This window comes from Bison bison, unplaced genomic scaffold, assembly GCF_000754665.1.
Source record: "Bison bison bison isolate TAMUID 2011002044 unplaced genomic scaffold, Bison_UMD1.0 scf7180017864148, whole genome shotgun sequence".
Taxonomy (NCBI): domain Eukaryota; kingdom Metazoa; phylum Chordata; class Mammalia; order Artiodactyla; family Bovidae; genus Bison; species Bison bison.
In genome coordinates this window covers 1,289,693-1,312,177 of record NW_011494720.1, presented here as the reverse complement: position 1 = coordinate 1,312,177, position 22,485 = coordinate 1,289,693, and the positions used below count along the sequence as shown (strand labels likewise).

General features: G+C 40.2%; 1 protein-coding gene across 6 annotated transcripts in view; it reads left to right on the top strand.

The window, feature by feature from the left end:
• RMND1 (required for meiotic nuclear division 1 homolog (S. cerevisiae)) overlaps positions 1 to 19,783 on the top strand; it is a 35,980-nt gene extending 16,197 nt beyond the window's left edge. For 5 of the 6 annotated variants that reach the window (XM_010840827.1, XM_010840828.1, XM_010840831.1 and 2 more), the window contains 8 exons: positions 1,613 to 1,652; positions 3,654 to 3,754; positions 5,665 to 5,771; positions 6,706 to 6,770; positions 7,502 to 7,578; positions 9,941 to 10,061; positions 17,457 to 17,573; positions 18,062 to 18,293. In XM_010840827.1, the coding sequence (XP_010839129.1) occupies positions 1,613 to 1,652; positions 3,654 to 3,754; positions 5,665 to 5,771; positions 6,706 to 6,770; positions 7,502 to 7,578; positions 9,941 to 10,061; positions 17,457 to 17,573; positions 18,062 to 18,103 (670 nt within the window). In that variant the 3' untranslated portion in view covers positions 18,104 to 18,293. Of the gene's footprint in view, positions 1 to 1,612; positions 1,653 to 3,653; positions 3,755 to 5,664; positions 5,772 to 6,705; positions 6,771 to 7,501; positions 7,579 to 9,940; positions 10,062 to 17,456; positions 17,574 to 18,061 lie in introns of all 6 variants that reach the window. The other variant, XM_010840826.1, reaches the window with a different exon arrangement.
• The last annotated feature ends 2,702 nt before the right edge of the window (positions 19,784 to 22,485 follow it).

Genomic DNA, 22,485 nt, shown 5'->3' with positions numbered 1-22,485 from the left:
CCAAGGGTCAGAGGGATTGAAGTGAATTACCCACAGTTAAGGGACTGATAAGTGGCAGGACAGAAATACATGGAACATCCATAAAAATACAGACTTCAGTGAAGTTTCTCTGGTCTTAGTTCTTATAATTGCTGATAACTGGCAGCCCTGTCTTTGTGTCTATGGGTGATTCATAATTGGGTTCAGCATTTAGTCTGAGTAGAATCACATCCCTTTTGACTCGAGTGAGGAATTTGGATTTCTGAGGTCCCCTAGATCAATGCCATCCAGTAGAAATACAATGCAGGCCACAAGTGCAAGCCACGTACATAATGATACATTGTTTAATAGCCACATCTTTAATTTAAAAAAATAACATGAGTTTAATTTTGAATAGCACTAATAAGAGCATCATATATTACCTAAAATTAATTTTACTGGTGCATTTTATATAATCCAGCATATTGAAACTATTATCATTTCTACATGTAACCAGTCCACAATTGATGAGATTTAGATCCTCCTTTTCTTCCTAAGTCTGTGAAACCTGGCACATGTTTTCCACTTACCGCAGCTCTCAGTTTGGAGCAGGTCTGTTTGAGGTACCTGTTAGTTACACGTGGTCACACAGGGCTTGAGCCCCATACCCTGCAGTTCCTGCGACCTCTCGTCTGCCTGGAGGCGCTTCTCTGAGCTAGTGCTCTGGCTGCTTCAGTACCTTTTCCAGTCAGCGTCCTGAGACCCTACCCTGGCCTTTTGCCACAGCTCACTCACTGCCTGGTCTCACTGCCTGTCTTCTTACCCCACCACCAGTCTGTCTGTCTGCATCTCTGTAGGCAGGATAATTTGACAGTAGGTAATTCTGACCACTACACTACCCTGCTTAAAATTCCACAGGATTTGACCAAACTCCTGATCACAGCAGGAAGTTCCTTCCGGGGTTGTCTCTTACCACCTTTGTCTCTACCCGCCCTCATCCACAGCCACTCACACCACTAGCTCTTTTTTCTGCGACATCGCATGCCTGCCTCACACCTTCTCCCGGAGCTGGGGTGTTTCCTCTGCTGTATCTCCTCCTCTCATTTTCTCGTTCGGCTTGGTAGTCTTGTACGAACAGTGTCCCTCCAGTGTGCCCCCACGTAGATCCTGCAACTCTTAGAATTCAGATTGCCAAGAAGTTGGCCAAGAAGTTCTTTGGGGTTTTTCCATAAGATGTTACTGATGTATATGTCTGGCTGAGTCCCTTTGCTGTCCACCTGAAACTATCCCAGCATTGTTTGTTAATCGGCTATACCTCAATACAAAATAAAGAATTTAGAATTTTTTTAAAAAATTGAATCAGGTTATGAAACAACCTAGATACGTGAAATTATGTAGTATTACAACAATTGTTATTCTGCAAACCACTTGAGAAATCCATGAATTTTTGAGGGCCCAAGTTTTTTAATCAAAAGTTCAAAAAATAGCTTTTGTTTATCATATCCATCCAGGGGCCATCATGTCAAATCCATAATAAATCATATTTTTTTAATTGGCATTCTAGATACATTCTAGAAGCTACCTAAAGCATGGCTCTGTGTGTGGCCCTGAAGAATGTATTCCACCTTTAACCAAGTTTATTCTTTTAAATCAGGGAAGGAGCTGCTGTGTTCTGGAATGTGAAAGACCAAACTGTAAGTATAAATACAGTGTGAAAGCATTAAAACTTAGTTTTCTGAGAATAAATTGTTAAGTAGCCCTCAATAACCTGAGCCATTGGATGATAAAATGACAGATAATCTTCAGTTTCTTTGCTCAGCATTACATGATGTTGATCCTAACACTGTCATCTTCCAAAATTGTCATTTTGACTACAGGTTACCTACATTTTCCGTTCTCTGGGCACACACTGATTTGTGGAGAATCAGAAGAATCCCTGCTATACTGCAGATAGAAGAAGTGTACTTCTCACATGATAGCCTACAAATGAGTAGTGTTCACACAGTTAACTGGAAGCTGGCTGCCTTGAGTTTTATTTTAGATCAAGACCAAGTTTTCTAGAACATTTTCACTCACTGGAATTCATTTCTTTAATATCCCAATCAGGATTTGTTTAATACAGCCTTTTCAGGGGCAGTTTGGTAATACACATCAAAACTTTATGTTTAACTCAGCAATTTTACATCTAGAAAGTTACCCAAAGAAAATAATCACATTATAGGTGATGAATGATATACAGAAATGTTCAACACATTATTTACAATAGCAAAAATGAGAAATAACCAAAACACATAATAAGAGAAAGCTTGTTAAGTAGATCTGTAGAATAAAATCTACTGTCTATCAGGTAGAATCTAGTGCTTAAAAGTCATGTGGGGAAAAAAGCCTGTTCCTGGGGATTGCCTGGTAGGCTTTCCTGGTGGCTCAGATGGTAAAGAATCCACCTGCAATGTGGGAGACCTGAGTTCGATCCCTGGGTTGGGAAGATCCCCTGGAGGAGGGCATGGTAACCCATTCCTGTATTCTTGCCTGAGGAATCCCCATGGACAGAGGAGCCTGGCAGGCTACAGTCTGTGGGATCTCAAAGAGCTGGACAAGACTGAGCAACTAAGCACAGCACAGCACATGATACAGTTAAATTAAAAGAGCAGGTTACAGACTATAACTGATATAATACCAGAGCTGTACTAAAAGTGTGCTTCGTAAAATCCCAGCTTTACTAAAAGGAGGTACCCACACACGTAGAGGGTGGGAAGAGAGAGACTGAGGAGTGGTTTCCTGGAGAAAGAAATATAGGCCAGCAATAGATGTAAGAAAAATGTAACCCAAATTGGCTATTTGAAGTTGCAAAGATGTAAAAGGCTGACAATACTCAGTAATTTTTTAAGAATGCTTTCATAAATCTTTGGATTCTAAAATTGGAAATCCCGCCTGCCACGAGTAAAAAGAGACAGATTCCACATGCTGCAACTATCGATCTTGCATGCCACAGTGAAGAGTGAACATCCTGCGTGTCACCGTTACAAGCGTGTGTGTCTTTTGATCTAACAAATCCTGAAGAAGTATTTCCACAGGCCCTGAAGATACTTGCATCAGGCTGGTGCCTGTGACATTGTGTTAGTGGAGAGGAGAAAAAAGTCCCCCATGAATGGACATTTAGAATGGTTAAATCAGTTGTGGTTCCTCCGTTAAGGAGAACAGCATTGAAAATGTTTGTATGTACAGTACCATCCCATTTATATAAAAAGCAAACTAAACATACATATATTTACATGTAGGGGGACGTCTGGAAGGATATGCACCGAGTTTAATCATGATTACCTTCAGGGATTAGGAATGCAGGAGAATAGAGAGATTATCACTTTCTATTACTGTGTTGTTTAGATTTTTACAGGTGTTTTACTTAAACATTTTGTGTGTGTGACAGTTTAAAGAAAACAAGCCGTAGTGTTGCCGTGTTTCCTCTGGGCTGTGGGAGATGGGTTGTTTCTGTTTTCCTCTTTAAGGGCCCCTGTGTTTTCCAAATGTAACAACAAATGGATGTATCCTTCCAGTTAGTTTAGCCTCACCATGAGTTTGCTTTTTCTTTAAAACCTGAAGAACAAAACAAACATCATTAAATGTAATTTTTAAAATGTTACAACCATCACTGAGGGGGTCAAGATAATTTGAGGTTAATCTTCCTTTTCTTCTAGATGAAGCATGTGATGCAAGTTCTAGAAAAACATGAAATTCAGCCCTATGAAATTGCGTTGGTTCACTGGGAAAATGAAGAGCTTAACTACACAAAAACAGAGTAAGCACCTTTTTATCAAATTTATGAAACAGGCACTTGAAATAACTAGGGAAAGCAGTAGAGAAGGTCAAGTCTTTATGAATTTGGAGACAAATTTTGAGGAAAAAAGCTATTAATACAAACAGAAAGCCAAAGCAATTAATATTAGTGGACAGACAATTTTTTAACTTCTCAGGCTACCCATAAACTAAAACAAGTAGATAGTATAACCCCAAAATAATGTTTCCTAAATAGCCAAAATCAGTAAAAAGTAGTGTGCCTTTGTCAGAATGAACCTGTCAAATTATTCTAGTAGCTTTTTTTTCTTATGTAAATTCTTTTTGCTTTTTTCCTATTGATTTTGAGTATAAAAAGTATTTAGTATAATGAGGGGATGCTCTAAGGGAACCACTCACAGGAATGGAGGTGCCTGTAAGAAGTGGGGGCCTGCTGTACCTGCTCAGGTCAAAGGTATGGGGAGACAGCATCCTGGCTGATTTTCCTGTCCCAGCAAGGGTACAAAAATGAGGAGAGATGTTAGGGTGGAGAGAGCAGGCAGTGGGAACAGGATTAAAAGGTCTTTATTCTCAAGGAGGTCCCTACCTAGTGGAATGTGAGAGTTGGGGGAAAAGTCTTGGTGCTGAGCAAGGAAGCAACGCAATCAGAGCTTTAGGGAAATTTGGAAGAGACACCAGCTATAGAAAGAGTAGATGGGCTAAGAGCAAGTGCTAATTGCCAGCGATGAGCTTTCCTGTATCATTTTATCTGACATAGTCGCCGGGATTGTGGCAAACCAGCTTTCAGGTGAGATTCAGAGACGCTGGGCACCTGACTCATGAGTGAGGACCCAGGCCCACAGTGGGTGCAGAAGACAGCGATGGTGTGAGCCGGGGACATGACAGCTGAGGAGCCAGTAGAATTGTTGTTCATTTTATTCATTATTAAGCCCATGGCCTTGTGGTCACGTTTCCCATCAGTTCCCCTCCCATAGTCTGCCTCCAGACTGCACTGTGACTTACTAGGCATTGTCCCCCCGCCACCTGTAGGTGTGCACACGCACACCCATCTCACAGTCTCTAGAGATTCAAGTGCTTGGCTCTGGATCCTGGAGTCAGATTTGGTTTCATCAAGAGACCATCCTTGCCTCCACCAGTGCGGTGGGTGTGTGAGTCCTTTCTGTGACCCAACTGCCTACTGTCTCACTCTGTGTGGGCCGAGCTCCTTCATAAAGCATCTCATCAGCTCTGCCCTCTGTCTCATGTCTTCTGTTTTTCCCCCACCTTAGGCTTTTGGAGTGGATTCTGCCTCCTCTCTCCCTCTTCATCCAGCTCTCTTTGTCTTTCTGGTCGCTCATCTCTCGCGAAGGTTTAGCCTGTCCTTTTCCTCTTTGCTTATGATGCTTATATCCCCAAATTCCCTTCCTTCCCTACTTCCCCAGTCATTCCAGAATTGTCTACATATGCATCTTAATTTTTCATAACTGCCCGGTTTCCCTCCACATCCCTACCGCATTAGCATCATTTTAGATTATACTGTGTATAGTTAGACATTCAGCATTTATTCACTTAGCAACTTATTGTAACCATTTTCCCTTTTCTACTAAATATCCTTTCAAAACATGCATGTTTACTTTTGTGCCGAATTCCTGTAGATGAACTGTTCTTGCACACTTAGTTTCTTTCCTGATTTCTTACTATTAAACATTTGACCATAAAAAGTTTTCTGTACACAGATCTTTCTTTGCATCTTTCACTATTTCCTTAGGATAAATTTCTAGAAGTGGAATTACTTGGATCATAGGGTATGAGAACATTTGTGAGACTCTTGATACAAGTTGCCAAAATGACCTCTAGAAAGATTATAAGGTGACTTTTTTAGAAGAGAGAAAGTACTTTTCAAGATTTAGAAAAGGCTTTTTCTTTTTTCCTTAGGGGGCAGTCAAAACTTCACAGAGGGGAAATCCGGTTAAATTCAGAGCTGGATTTAGATGATGCCATTCTAGAGAAATTTGCTTTCTCGAATGCCCTTTGCCTCTCAGGTAAGTTACTGCTACTTATCAGAGAAGGTGTCCATAGTGTTCATTTCATCCAGGAAGTTAAAAGATTTAGTAGACTTTGTCATGTTTTCACAGAGTACTTCAGCAAGACCTTATAATTCCTATTTCTTTTTTTATTCCAAAAGAATATATATAGAGAGAGAGAGTATAAAATACAGTATCCATGCTACAGTTATACGTTCCTTATTAGTTGTATTGATAAAGCTTACCTGTCCAAAAATACTTTTATATTATTGTTGTTGCTGTTGTTATCATCACTCCCTTTGTTCTCTCCACTTCTGTCTGAGATTGCTGGTCTTAGGCTGTCTCTAATCCAGGCAAAGAAAGCTCAGTCTTGTGTGACTGGGCACAGGCCTCTTTGTAGAAAAGTACACCCTGGTTTTTCACAATAATGGGACAGAGGGTCACAGTGGCTCTCAGTTTTTCTGTAAAGATCCATACACCTGTATGAAACTGCAGAGGTTCTCCAAGAAAGGTTCCTGCCACCAGTCTATACCAGGCTGCTCGTGCATACCAGCCAGGAGGCTTTGGGACTTCTGAGCTATACCCGCTGCCCGGAGGAGCGGAAGGGAAGGCCAGGAGAGTCTGGTTCCTGCCCCAGCTAAAGAGCCACCCTTCATTCCAGGGCGTAGCTCATCCTCTGGGCTTCTGAGATGCAGTATGAGAAAATCAGAGATTTTACCCAGTGTAGCTTTGATCTGCCATCAGAGCTTGGAAACTGACTCACTTTCTTCTAGCTCTTTCTACGTAGTGCCCTCTTTTGTAATATAATACGTAAGTGTTCTAAAATGTCAGTTTCATATTTTTGGCCATCTGCTTCTTAAACTATTGTTAAATGGCAGTGAAGGTACTATGCAGTTTTGCATTTTGTAGAAATGTGATGATAAATGTTCAATTGTTAATCTTTTTTCTCTAGTGAAACTTGCTATCTGGGAAGCATCACTGGATAAATTTGTTGAATCTATTCAGTCGATTCCAGAGGTAATTATACCAATTTTATGCTTGTTTTCAAGGATTGAGTTCTATTGGGGAAAAATACAAATTTCACACTATAATGATGAATTTAGAAGTACAACAGACTAGTAATGAATGGTAAGAAAGCTACACTGAATTTAAGCAGGAAAAAAAAAAATCCAGTTACATATAAAATTATAAAGAAACCTTTTAAAACTTAAAATTCAAATTTTGTGTGTTTATTAGTTGCTCAGTCATGTCCCACTCTTTGTGACTCCATGGACTTGTTGCCCACCAGGCTCCTCTATCTGAGGATTTTTTCCGGCAGGAACCAACCCAGGAATCGAACCTGTGTCTCCTGCATTAGCAGGCAGATTCATCACTGAGCCATCTGGGAAGCCAAAATTCAAAATAGCTTTCATTTATGGTATACTTTTAATGTAACTGAATTGAAATGAAATGTTTCCTGTCAAGGAAATTGTGACCACTTTTCTCGATTAAAGAAACAAATGTTTTGACAAGTTATGAGAAAAGTAGCAGCATGAAAAATGCGTTTATAGTTATACCAGAATTTCAAATTACATATGTTAAAAATCATGCCTGCTGTAATTAACTTTGTTTTTACATGGAGGAATAGTCATACTTGGGAAAAGAGCCCCTGGTTTTTCAGTAAGAGATTAGGAATGTACATCACAGAACATGCTAGTGAGAAGGGACACGTGTGTATGTATGTATGTATTTCTCCCCCTCCCAAATAGGCTTTAAAAGCTGGGAAGAAAGTGAAACTATCTCATGAAGAAGTTATGCAGAAAATGGGTGAACTCTTTGCCCTAAGGTAAAATTTTCTCTGTAAGTGATATACTTCATATATTCATATATTTAACAATCAGCAGAAAATATCCCTGTACAGTAAAGAGCAAGCATTTGTACCTTAATGGGAATTGCAGCTGTTTTTATTTCATTCGTTATAAGCATGAACAACTCTGACCCATTAGAAGCGGCTGGGCTGTGTTAGGACTTTACTGGAAGAAATTCTGCCTGTGCAAGAGAAACCACAATTAATCTATAATAAACCCCCATCGGAGAGCACGGTAGGTGTTCTCTGGAGGTGGAAAGACACATTCTAGAATTTGAACAATGGGAATTCTCAGTACAAGTCTGTCAGTGCATCATAACTCTGAATAGACCTAATTGCTACAGAAAAGTGATGTATCATCTTTCGCTGACTCTGAGACACCATAAGATGCCATAGGAAAGTGAAAATGCTACCAGCTAGCATATGAGACAATGCTTTTTTAATCACAATTTTAATTTTGCACTTCCTGAACTAGCTCTTTTAGACTTATTTAGATGTAGATTTATCACATTTTATGTATTCCCAGGCATACATAAAAAGGAAAACATGAGGGAAGTAAGTTGTCTAAAGCAATGACAGCTGAGTCCCAACTGCCACCTGTAAGACATCATCACTTTTAAAGATGCCTCCGTTTTCAGAGATGTTAAAAATGGGAAGAACAGTGTCTTAAAACTGATGAAATACAATAGTGCATCATTTAAAATTAAGTTAAATTAAAAAGCCTTCAGTTTATTCTTGTAGTTTCCCTAGGATTTATGGAGTGAAACATCCTGAATTTTGGTGTTTTTCTCACCAGGCAGCATTCTCGGTGCTTCAGCTGTTCCGTGTGTGGGATGAGTGACTGGGGTTTGTCAGTAGTGTCCCTACGGGTTGCTGTTCCACGTTTTCCTTAGATATTAAAACTTGGCCTGGTGAGGAGAAGGGGGCCAGCGTTCCATCACCCATGCCTTCCTCACAGCTCAGGGACCCTAACTCAGGACACCAACAAAAATAAAAACCCCTATGTCAGGAGCATCCTGCAGCCCATCTAAAGCCTCGAGCTCGCTAAGAAGTGGGATACAGAGACTTCTCTCTCCTCTGCTCTTAATGATGCGAGCAGAATTCCATATAGTGAGTTACTATATCAAAACTCAGAAATTAGGACTAAATATGTTTAGGTTCGTGAATAGTTTCTATAGGGCCTTACTGTTCTTATCCTAAGTTTTCTTCTTTTTACAGTAAGAGTGCTTATGTGTTATTCAAAGGAATATGGTGAGTCTATGAAAAGATATAGTAGAAATGTGGCAGGTTATATCGGGTGAGAAATTAAGTCATAAATTACAGATGTGGTACGATCCCACTTGTAGACAAACAGCATAAATATTCATATGCATCTTGATGTGTATACATACTACCAGACATGTAGGTGTGTGTGCACATGTGTGTGCAAAGAAGCAGATCCTGAAGGACAACAGCAGACTGTTGGCAGGGCCTAAAGGAGTTGAGTTGTGGTATTAGGGTAAAGGGCCTAACAGTGTTTTCTGAGTTCTTCTCCAGGGTTTTTCTTTTTTATAGTGAAAAACTATTTATGTGTTACTTCTACAATGTAAATTTTCTTTTAAAAACAAGCTCAGGCTTCATTTGTAAAAGGGTAGAAATAGAGAATTTGCTTATCCAGTGTTTGATCAAACACTGGAAGGATACTGAGGAAACCAGTAGTCATGTGAATACCTATCCACACACACCCATGCGTGCATGTGTAACAAACTTGAATGAGAAAAGAAGCTTCAGATTTTTTTACATTGGGTTTTCTTTTATCTGCTTCATAACTGTCAGTGTAAATATTGAATTAATTTGGGTGTAGATTTTGAAATTTTTTTGTTTACATGTTTCTCAGAAGTATTAAAAGAATCAGCATTCAAAACTGTTTTTATAAAACACCATACAAATAAATTAAACATATTTACAAAACAGAAATAAATTCACAGACATAGAAAACAAACTTGTGGTTACCAGTGGGGATGGGGGAGATAAATTAGGAGTTTGGGATTAACATATGCACACTGCTGTATATAAAATAGGTAAACAACAAGCTCCTACTGTGTAGCATAGGAACTGTACTCAATATCTTGTAATAACCTATAATGGAAAAGAACTGAAAGAGAATATATATATAGAGAGAGAGACAGATATATGTATCTGTGTATGTATAATTGAATCACTTTGCTGTACCCTTGAAACTAACAACATTGTAAATTAACTACAATCAATGAATAAATATCTCCAAAAAAGAAAGAAAATAGAGACCATGATTTTTTAATTCAAGATACAAATTAAAAGTTATGATTTTCCTTTTTTTAAGACACCGTATAAACTTGAGTTCAGACTTCTTGATCACTCCTGATTTCTACTGGGACAGAGAAAATCTGGAAGAACTTTATGATAAAACTTGTCGGTTCCTCAGCATTACTCGTAGAGTTAAGGTATGTATTTTACACTTCTCCTGAGAGAGGAAGACACGACGTCACCTCTAAGTTGTATGACAGTGTGAAGAGAATTTTTTAATTAAGTAAACTGCTTTTGGAGAAATGTCTCTTGACTTCTGGACAGATCTCTAGATTTCCCGCTCTCGTTCTGTGTACAGTTTTCAGCTTTCACGTCAAAGGATATTCTGAATTTTACTCCAGAGGCTCAGTAAGATTGGTGAGAGTCTGGAGGCCTAGTAGTCCAGTAGATTTCTCATCAAGTTTCAAGCAAGAGTTCGTAAGGTCCAGAACTTCACTGGCAACAGTGAGAATAAGAATGAAACTTTTAAAAGAATCCTTTAAGACAGATGAAGTGGTCGGTATGGGGAGGCCAGGGAGAGAGAAGAGTAAGGATGACTGGTGTTTGCTGTGGGCAACAGGTAGAAAGATGGCAGACATAGAAAGGTTGGGGGGAGGAGGAGGAGCCACGTTTGAGATATGTGGAGAGCACAGTAGCAAGAGAACAGCCAGTTAGACCTGTCACAAGAGCGTTTAGAAGCATGGGAGCAAAGTTGAGGAGAGAGGCAGCTGATGGAATGATGGACGTGGGTGGAGGTGGTCATGACGGAGGTGAGCCCCACGGCGGGAGAGGGTAGAAAACACACCGGATGTTGGTATCGTGTGCGTGCATGGTCCTGCGACATTTGATCACGTGTAGATCCAGGTGACCACAAGGTCTGGGTACAGGTCTGTCCTGTGACCACAGAGATCTGCCTTGCCTCCTTATAGTAACACCACCATCTCTCCCCCACCGTCCCTAACCCTGGGCAGTGACTAATCTATTCCCCAGCTCTGTAATTTTGTCATTTTGGGATTGTTATATAAATAGAACTGTACCGTGTGTCTTTTAAAATGGGCGTTTTTCAATGAGTATAACACCCTTGAGATCCCTCCAAGTCATTGTCTGTATCAACCCCTGCCTTCCTGTGAGCTACCTAGACATTTGGAGGGGGTTCCATTTTGATTCATCTGTATCATTTCTTAGTATGTCTCTCTGCATAGGTATTTGGTGGTTGCTCTAGGTAATCCATTATGCATACCTTTATCACAAGCCACTCTTTTCGACATTTTGCCAGATTAAATCCTGTAAGGAAACTGTACATGTATATCCCTCTACTCTCCACTCTGAGAACTTCATCAATGTTTTAGTTTTTGCTTCGACCATCAGCATAATTCAGAAGACTCAAGAGGAGAAGGAAATTCTCTCATATTTACCCATATTTGATTCTTTCCTTTGTTCTTTTTTTTTCTTCAATGATGTTCTAAGATTTCTTTTTCTGTTGTTTGCTTTCTATTCCAAGAACATTCTTTAGCCATTCTTGCAGGGTAAGTCTGCAAATATCTAGACTTCCCCTTCATTCCTGAAGGACCTTTTTTTCCCTGGTTGAAGGATTCCAAGTGACAATTCTTTTAACACCTAAAAATTACTGTCCCACTTTCTTCTGGCCTTCATGGTTTGAGAAATCTGCTGTATCTCTGATAATCTCAGATTTTTAGTTATACTCCAGTGAGTCTTTGAGGCTCTCTTCTCTTTTTTTCTAATCTTTTCAACAAATGGTGCTAGAACAATGGGATAGCCGTATGTTAAAAAAAAAAAATGAGCCCTAGTCTTGTCTTTACACCATTTCTAAATGAATTAGAGTCCTTTAAATATAAAAGGTAAAATTATAAAAGCTCAGAAAGAAAATATAGGGGAAAAGGCCTCATGACCTTGGGGAAGGCAAAGATCTGTTAGGACCAAAAAAAAAAAAAAATCATGAACCTTACAGAAAGAATTTGATAAGTTGAACTTCATCAAAACTAAAACTACTGGTCTTTGAAAGACACTCTTTAGAATATGAAAGGGCAGGGACTTCCCTGGTGGTCCAGTGGCTAAGACTCCATGCTGCCCATGCAGGGGGTCTGGGTTGGATCCCTGGTCAAGGAACTCGATTCCACATGCTACAACTAGAGTCTGCATGCTGCAGCTGAAAATCCCTCTTGCCTCAGTGAAGACTGATAATCCAGCATGCCCCAGCTAAGTCCGGGTGCAGCCATATAAATAAACATTTTTTTAATTAAAAAGTAAAATAATATGAAAAGGCAGATCACAAATATATTGAGAATATTTCCTCCCACAGGTTGGAAGGAAATATTCTCCATATATAACCTGACAAAAGACTTGTCCAGAATTCTTTTCGCTTGAAAAGACAACTCGGGTTTTTAAATGGGCAAAAAGATTTGAACTGACATCTCACAAAATATGTGAGTGTTCAAATGAACGTGAGAAGATGCTCAATGTTGTTGTCCATCAGGGAAGTGCAGATGAAACGTACAGTGCGCTGTCACCACACATGCGGTAGAGTGACTAAAATTAAAAGGACTGCCAACCCCACGTCAGGAGGGATGTGGAGCAAATGGAAGTTTCATACATGACTTGTGACAATGTACATTGGTACAACTGCTCTCCAGAACAGCCTGGCATTTCCTCAGAAATTTAACTGTGTTAACTGTATGATCCAGTGATTCGATCCTGAGTATTTATTCACGAGAAATGAAAACATATATGCTCACATTGATTTGTACCTGCATCTTCATAGCAGCTTTAGTCATAATAGCCAAAAACTGAAAACAATGAAATGGCCACTAATAGGTGAATGGATAAAGAAACTGCGGGATAGCCATGCAGTGGAATACCACTCAGCAGTAAAAAGCAATTACCGATCCATGCAACAGCATGGATGAATATCAGGATCATTACGCTGAGTGAGAAAAATCTAGACACAACAGAATACATGCTACTATATTTATAGGAAATTCTAGAAGGACCAACCTGTAGTTACAGAAAATAGATTAGTGGTTCCCTGGAGCCGTAGATTTCAAAGGGGCACAGGGGTTTGGGGTGATGGGAATGTCACTTCAGTACTTCCGTGGTTATATATCTGTCAGAAGTCTTCAAACTGTATCTGCTTAGAATGGAGACAAGGGCACTTTATTGTATGTAAATTATGCCTCAAGGAAAATTTGGAAATAAAGCCTCTTTTGAGAATTCTTTAATGACAAAAGCATCAACTTTGCTGAGCAGTGGTACTTACTGGGGACGAATTTGAAAGTGCTCAAGAGTTACAGCTCTTAGATGTCTCCCCTTGTCCTCTTGGAATGAAGATGTTTGGTGGAACCCTGACTGTTGGGATGAAGTGTACAGATTATTGCCACCAAGCAAATGTAGACCTTTTCTGATAAGCAGCCTGTAGTGCTGAGTTGGGTCAGTAACAGTTGCTGAGCAATAACGAAGATAAACCAGCTGCGTGGCTAGTGTGAACTCAGACATCCTACTCCCAGCCCTTCATTCTGTTTCCTTTCTCAAATCTTGGCATCCTTTGATATTGATGCCTGCAGTGTCCTTCGCATGTCCCTCGTGGGCAGGAGTACAGGAAAAGAGCCTAGGATCACAGTCACTAACAATGAAGGTGGTTTGAGCAGGAAGCATCCTGCGTGTGTGGCTCAGAGGAGGGGAAGCAGAAAGACAGGAATGTCTTTTAGGAACTTGGGATGAACACTACATTCAACATGAAAGTCACAGCTGAAGATGAGAAATGTCAACACAGGATCAATCAATCATGAATGTAGATGTGAAGTGATGAATCAGCTAGCTGGAAGAAGATCACAGAGCCAAGTAGGAAGGGGAACCCTGGGGAAAGTGCCTCTGCGTCTTCACCAAGCAGCCGGAGTGGATATCCTAAGAGGGCACCAGGGCTCACCAGGGACGGTGCTCCTCTGAGTGGCTAGGCTTCCTCCATGCCCACTGTAGGGAAGCCAGCTCTGCAGTCCAGGAGCAGGTGGGCAGGGTCCCCTCAGTCCCACTACTGGAAGAGTCCTGGAACATGTCCATTCTGTGGTATTTTTAAGAAAAAAAAATTTATGTGAGCTCTATGCAGCTATAATGCTGATTTCTGAATCCTTAACCAAGTACCCAGGAGAATGTATGCATTGCACTTAATCAGTGCTATAAACAAGTGGAAAATAATTCGGGTAGTGTCCTGAAGAATAAAAATAAAAATATGTTTAAATTTGGCACCACCTGCCTCTCTGCTTCTGCAGTACTTTGTTCGCATTCCTTGGGGGCTTCCCTGGTGGCTCAGACAGTAAATAATCTGCCTGCAATGAGGGAGACCCAGGTTCGATCCCTGGGTCGGGAAGATCCCCTGGAGAAGGGAATAGCAACCCACTCCAGTGTTCTTGCCTGGAGAATCCCGTGGACAGAAGAGCCTGGAGGGCTACAGTCATTGGGGTTGCAGAGTTGGACATGACTGAACGACTAACACACTTTCTTGGGGGCAGCAGTTCACACACCAGGTCATATAGGTTTGGTTCCTGGTAAGAACCCCCTTCCCACCTTCCCAGTGTAGTTTCTCGAGGCAAGGAGAGAGCACATCCTAGTGTGTCTGCCTCTTCTTACAAGGATGTTAATTTAAACTCCATCTAAACTTAATCACGTCCCTTGGACTGCAAGGAGATCCAACCAGTCCATTCTAAAGGAGATCAGTCCTGGGTGTTCTTTGGAAGGAATGATGCTAAAGCTGAAACTGAAGTACTTTGGCCATCTCATGCGAAGAGTTGACTCATTGGAAAAGATTCTGATGCTGGGAGGGATTGGGGGCAAGAGGAGAAGGGGACAACAGAGGATGAGATGGCTGGATGGCATCACCGACTCAATGGACGTGAGTTTGAGTGAACTCCAGGAGTTGGTGATGGACAGGGAGGCCTGGCGTACTGCAATTCATGGGGTCGCTGAAAGTCGGACACGACTGAGCGACTGAACTGAACTGAAACTTAATCACCACCCCCAAAGACCTCATCTCTGGATACCGTCACATTGGAGGTTAGGGCTTCAGCACGAATTTGAGGGCACAAACCATTCTACCCATATTACCAGTGGTCCCCGGAAGTCCACTTTAATTTTTCTTTAGAAGCTAAAGGACTTGCCTAGAGGTCCAGTGGTTAAGACTGAGCTTCCTCTGCAGGGGGCACAGGTTTGATTCCTGGTCGGGGAGCTAAGATCCTACATGTTGCAGGGCAGGTAAGCCCACACAGTACAGCAACTGAGCCTGTGTTCTGGCAACAAGAGAAGGCTATGTGCACGCTGAAACTGAAGCAAGTCTGAGCGCTGCCACAAAGACCTAGTGTGGTCAAAATGAAAACAGTTAATGCTACTTTCAAAAAAACTGTAGTTTGAGAAATGCTGAATTTAAGACCCAAGAAGGAAACCAGTAAGATGGTGTTTTATAGACAGAAATTCGGGCAGTGCAGTTTAAAAGGGAAGCATTGTGTTTACAAATAGGTTTTGAAATGTTTGCCAAAATTTTGGTGATATCTTTAATAAAGATGTTTGTCTCTAACATCCAAAGAAATAAATAACAGTAAAGGAAGAAATTCGGGCAGAGGAGAAATTGGGATTAACCATTTATATTTGAGACTTATCAAAAAAGTTTTTCTTAAATCAGTCTTTCTTAAAATGTGGGATACATACACTTGTATAAGAGATGAACTTAGGTAACATATGGACCCTGAAATAACATGTAAGCATGGAAGCAAGTAACACTTGTGTCCCATGTTGAAGAGAAACACTCTAGTTTGGCTTTCATGGCTCTTGACTGGCCCTCTGATGTGTAAGCTCACACTTCCCAAGCATCAGGCCCAACTTTGTGCAGCCAACACCATTTCACATCATGCAGATTTTCCGTTTTTTTGGCAATGATAGTTTCCTTCTGAAATAAACAGAATTTCTAAGTCTTTGACTTGAATGCAGTTGGCTAATGTGTATCACAGAAGCAGTGATGATGGGATGGAAACGACCCAAGTCCAGGAGACATCTGGGCACGATCATGCAGAGTGCAGAGCTGGAAGGCAGGAGGGACAAGATCAGGACTCTGGGAACTGTCATCCACATTCAAGGGGAGGTCCGAGAAGTCTCAGAAAAGAAGGATGTCGGAGGCAGAATTTGGTCCCTAGAGGAGAAAAGCCAAAAGGAAGCATGTTTCCAGGTGTTGTCAAACACTTGAGTTAATTGACGTCTTGTAATCTAACCAAGAAAGGGTGTTAAAGTTACTCATGAGACATGTGAAAGTTTCAGGGGAGTTGAGGTAATATCTACAACTTCTAAGGGCTAAATTGGGTGCTGAGGAAGTGGAGGAAGAAAATGTCTTTAGTCAGAGTTGAAGGAAAATAGAAGAGGGTTGGGTCAGCATTTTGAAAAGAGAAGCAAGCTTAAGGCTGAGCATATTTATAGACCAAGATCAGGCCGCCAGTAACAATAGGAAGAGGAAGGAGGCGGCACCGTTCTAAACATTTATACAAAGTGGCAACTGCGGGGTGCCCAGGGAGTCTGGAGGAGTGGGCAAGCGTGTTACCAGTGTGGCTCCAGGTGTTCCCTGTCAGTGCTGTCGCGTCCTCTTCTTTGTGACCCCATGGACTGTAGCTCACCAGGCTTCTTTCCATGGAATTTTGCAGGCAAGAATACTGGAGTGGGTTGCCATTTCCTACTCTGGGGTTTGCTCTCACGGTTTAATGTTCTGTGCAAAATCGTGGTAAATATGGTGCACTAGCACATTTCAGTCAACCCAGACATGGATCTGTGATTTGTCTCGAATTTCCACCGACCATACCTGCACTCTCGGCATACGTACCTCAGAAATTATCAAGTGGAATCCAAAAACTATTTTTTAAAATTTGTCTTCCAGGCTCTGTAATTTCCAAAGGAAAGTGAGATAGATTAAGGAAGTATACCTTGTCAGCGGTCACATTGAAGGCTTTAATCCAAGAGTCTGTTTTCTATGACCCTCAACCAGCCTGTAGGATATCAGAAGGCAGAACCTAGAGCGTCTAGCGGTGCCATCTAGCGGTGATGTGTAGCAGGTCAAGTTTTGCGTTCGGGAATTTTTGACAGTGGGACTTAGTTTTCATATTGTAGATGGTAATCATTGTTTTTGCCATCTTCAGGCCATACTAAAAGAATCCTATTTCAAGTTTTCTTTTATTAACTGCTTAAAATTTACCAAGGGCAGTGATGAAAAACTAGGACTCAAAAACTTTTAGATCTTCCATCAAAAATCTTCCAAATATAAGAGGAGCTTTGGTATGCCAACTATTTTTTGCAGTCACATCTGTGCATTACAAAACGTCCCGGTGGATTCACAGAAAGGAGACAGGTAGCACTGGCAGGTTGCCTTTGGAGAGAGCTGAGGAGCCAGAATTGAAGGGATGATTTCTCACCGCATACCTATTTGAAACTCGGAAATTTGAAGCAGGCAACTGTTATCTTCAGTGAGTTCGTTTAAATACACAGGGTACTTTCTGAGATTTTTACTGTTGCAGGTCATGAATGAAAAGCTTCAGCACTGCATGGAGCTAACAGATCTGATGCGGAATCACCTGACGGAGAAGAGGGCACTCCGCCTGGAATGGATGATTGTCATCCTTATTACCATAGAGGTAAGTTAAAACTTTCTTGAAAGCAACTTGACAGAAGATAACAGGAAAGAACATGACTTTGTCCTAAATACTTAAGTCTGTTTGCAGATGAGGCAAGTTGCAAGTGACTGTGGTAATATTTTAAAAATGCATTAAAGTATTATTTTTGGAAAAGTTCCACATTTTATCTGGCTGTGCTGCGTGGCCTGTGGGACCTTAGTTCCCTGCCCAGGGACTGAAAACGGGCCACGGCAGTGAAAGCACCAAATTGTAACCACTGGATCGCCAGAAAATTCCCTCATTCTGAGATGGCACTTAAGAGTTCTCACTGTAAATGTGTAACCTACAGCCCAGCAGCAAGTGCTTGTGCCTCAGATGTGCAGCTTGCCCAGTGGGAGAGACAGAGTTGTTCTTATTCCAGGAGCATTTTTCATTAATCACAATCAGAAAAGTCATCTTAAGTCTGTACCAACCAGTGATTTGTTGTAATACTTCTTTTTATTTGTAAGGTACTGTTTGAACTGGGACGAGTATGTTTTCTGATTAAGTGATGACCAAAGGAAAAGTATCGTTGCAAGATACTCGAGTTCTACAATCAAATATTAAGTATTCACCTGCTGAGATATCTTTTAATAGGTTATTTTTTTTCTTAAATCAAGGAATTGTTACAATGATCTCAGTTTCTAGTATTGCTGCTTGAATAAAAACTATGAAGAACCCAGCATCTGGGTCTATAACACTGATAATTTGCAAGGATTTTCATTTTATGTATTTTAAAGAGCTTTGGATAATCTTGGTAAATTTGGGCATTGCTCCTAACCTACCCCAAGGAGTCCCAATCTTGGCCCTAAGAAAACATAACAAAAACTCCAGTTCTGAAATACAGAAGATAGGCTTTAATGGCAGAAATTAACTTTCCATCCTGTTTTTATGTGGCATAATGAGTCTGCTCACTGGCACTTTCCTTTTATTAATCCATACTTTCCATCCTTTCACTACCAAGTTAGTCAAAATATCCTTCCCACAGAGGAACTTTTTCTCACTCTTTAGGGGAATTTAAAATACCAGGTACAAAGATTTTAATATTTATATGCTATCTTGAACTGATAAAGTCCTTTTTATCTTCAGCTTATGTTTATGCATATTCCCGCCTGCCCTACTACCCTCTCCATCACATGAATTTAATGTTTTTTTTTCATGTTATATACATATCCAGAGTATTACTATTCTAAATTGGGACACTGTCACTTTACTGCCAACTGCTACACAGTATGCAAGAGAATACACATGTATCTGACCCTCACTGATGAGTAATGTATTTGCTGGAATAGTGTAGAGTTGCCTATCCTGGTATGTCTCAGGGCACTGCAGGTATCAGTCTTGAGTACCACTAAGTGCCTATGCCAGGGGTACCCAAGGACTTTCCAAGCAACATGGGCATAGATAGTTCAAGAACTGCTTTCTAGATCAAGTTCCACACACAAGTACATATACCTCTAAGCAGTTTATTGAGCCTGCTCTCCATTTTCCCATCTCACAGTGTACAGAAAGCATCTCACCCCTCTTCATTTTAGTTTGATCCACTATATTTTAAAATCTTTATGTATATTTAACCTGCATTTAAGGACTTCCCTAGTGGCTCAGCAGTAAAGAATCCGCCTGTGATGCCGGAGACGTGGGTTTGATCCTGGGTCAGGAAAGATCCCCTAAATAAGGAGATGGCAACCCACTCCAGTATTCTTGCCTGGGAAATGCCATGGACAGAGGAGCCTGATGGGCTACAGTCCATGGTGTTGCAGGAGTCTGGACAGGACTTAGTGATTAAACCCCATCATCAACCTGCATTTAAAAATTCTTTAGAAAGCCAAACAAGGTGTTTTTGAAAAAACATTGATTGGGTTATCTCTATACTCTTTATTGTTTCAATCGAAATGCAAAATACTAAAATGGTTTGTTTCAAATGTTAAGTCTTATAAGAGATTCATTTCCATTTCAATGTAACCATAGAGACAGACAGACAACTGGGAGGCAAAGAGAGAATGTAGAAACTGTTTATGATTGCCCTATGTCATTTTTTTACATAAACCATGATTACACTGGAAAAAAAGAAAAAACCAAACAAGGACAATTTGAAATACTGGTCAACAGAACTTTCTTTAATGGAAACCATGTTATCCATCCCTCCATCCCCCATTAAGAGGACACTTTCAATAAAAACTTTCCCTTAAGTATCCATGTGTACAATTTGGGTCAACTGTGTAATAAAATTTTAGTTAACAAAGAGAGCACAAACATTTATTGCATTATGGCCATGGCAAATTAAAATTTAACACTTCAGTTTATACACAGTTACAAAAAACGAGATAACAAAACCTTCAAACATAAAAATTTATTAGGATAACGTTTTGTGGGGGAAATATAACACAAATACAGTCTTTCAAGAAAAAGGAACATTTACTCACTTACTTCTGTTTAAATGGATCATGATGGACATCATTATGGTATTAAATTCCACTGAAACATTAAAGATTGATGTGTTATAATCTATATTTTTATTATATGACTTATAATAGTATTTTTTAAATATCAATATTCATGTCAGAAATTATATCTTTTCAAGTATTTAAATTTATGATAAAAGCTTCAACCTAAGTTATTAGGAAAGTTTTTAAATTATTTTAGGTTTAATACAAGCAAAATAGTTTTTGAAGATCACAGCTTCTCTCAGAACAAAATGTCCATGAGATTATACTAGAATATTGAGAGCCTAAAAAAATATTGATAATATTCATCAGTGGCTCTGGAAGCACTCCTCAAAAATGGCACCAAATTTCTGTCACAGAAGCTCAGTGGTTAAGACTCACCTGGGTCTGAATCCTCAGGCCACACCACCTAGCAGCAGCATCATGCTGGGCGAGTCACAGAGCCTGTCTGGGCCTCTCTCACTTGTAAAATGGGTGTAACAGTAGCGCTACCTCACAGGGCTGCTGTGAGGGTTAACGGAGTTAACCAACCTCAAGCTATGAGAGTTAACTGTTAGTACATCTGGGTAAAAACCCACATAAGATCCTGAGATTAAATGAAGACTGACTCAGAGCCCCAGCATCCCCCTCGGAACCCCGGTTAAGGAACATGTGCGAAGCTTGAAGTGCATGCTGCATCCACATAAAGTGCTTCATTTAAATACAAAGCAGTGTCTCCACTGTTTAAAATAGACTGTCTCTTCAATGCAAGCCCAAAAAGACCTTTTAAACTCTACACATCTTACATATACCAGGTGGTATTATTTCTAAATTTTTGACAAAAATCAACCATATTCATTTCTAAATTTTTTACAAATATCAACCATATTCATTTTAATTTTATTTTAAATTCATATTTATTTTTAATAAATTTATTTTTAATGGTTGTCTACCCCTTAAGAGCAGTTTTCCCAAATAGGGTCCTCAGGCTTTCACAATGAGTGATTCCTGTGTTCCGCAATCAGAACCAGGTTGCTGCTGGGAAATTTTTTTTTTTACAACTCCAAGGAAGAAATCCTTAGGCTCACTCAACTCAGAGCCACTAAGTTAGAGCCTAGTTATTAATTTCTACTCAGGTTTATAGATAGATTTTAAGTAACCGAGTCTCAGAAGACTTGATTCTCCAATCCAACCCATTTTCTCATGCTATCTCCTGCCTTTATCAAGTGTGTGTGTGTGAGAGAGAGGTGTGCTAGGAGAAGGTGGTTAAAGATGAGAAATAGAGGGAGGTTTTATGAATACTTCCAATCCAAATCTGTTTTTACTTTTTGGCTCCCTCCATTGCTTCTGAATTGCCATTTTTTAAGGAACAGATAAGGTCACTATTCCAAACTCTTTCCTCAGCAGAGCTTTCCTCCCCAGGCTTAACAGAACTTTTCAAAGGCCACATTTTTACTCCTTTTGCACAATTTGAAACATTTCCTTAAAACAGATTTAAACATTCCTTAAAAACAAAATGTTTCAACATCCCCTTATAACAACAGACTGGAAAGCATGGGTGCAAGCCTGTAAAGCTTACAAAGCTAGTCATTCTTGCACAAATTCACCCAGTACTTATTCCAAAGTTATGACCTGCAACTCTGGACTCCCATATCCAGTGATAAAACATTAAGGGCCCTACTTCCATTTCCATGAAGGCAGCAGGTAACAACTAAGCAATCTGCTTGACCTATGAAGACATCTATAGAAGAGATGGTATGAAAAGCTAAGAAAGGGGAACACAATAGCTACGTCAACTGAAGAACTTCAAATTTTACTTCAGATTTAGACCTCACTATGTGAACTGAAAAACTCTGAACAGAAGACTGTGGGTTAAGTATAAAATTTGACTTTTAATTTAGCTTCTATACATGAGACTTGCAAATCTGCTTGTCATCAGTTTTTTAAAACACCACTAACAGAAAAGTTCAGACTTGGGACTTCCCTGGTGGTCCTCCCGCACAGGTCTGATCCCCAGTGGGGAAGCCAAGAAGACCCCACATACCTGCGGTGGGGTGTAACACGTTATCAAATACCTGATGCCTCACTAATGAAATCTGAGCTGTAAACCTCAAATTTTCTTCATGTGGCCCTTTGAGATCCTGTGTTCCCTGGCCCTGGGGGATTCTGGGAGGCAGCCAGGCTTTCAGCCTTAAGCTGGGGAAGGCCTGGGCAAAGCAGCCAGCTGTTACCTACCTTCACACCACATTTTGTAAATTAACGATGTTTTAACAGCCACTTTTTCTCAAATTAGGACTGTGCTACAACTCTACCGATCTTTAAAAAAAACTTCCCCTAACCAACCAGCTTCATAAACAAGATGATACACATACAGTTGTCACCAACTGGGGGAGCAGTTTTTCCCTATAAATTTCATCATTTACTTCACTTTCAAACATAAAAACTCCAGTCACACAACAATTCTATAAGCA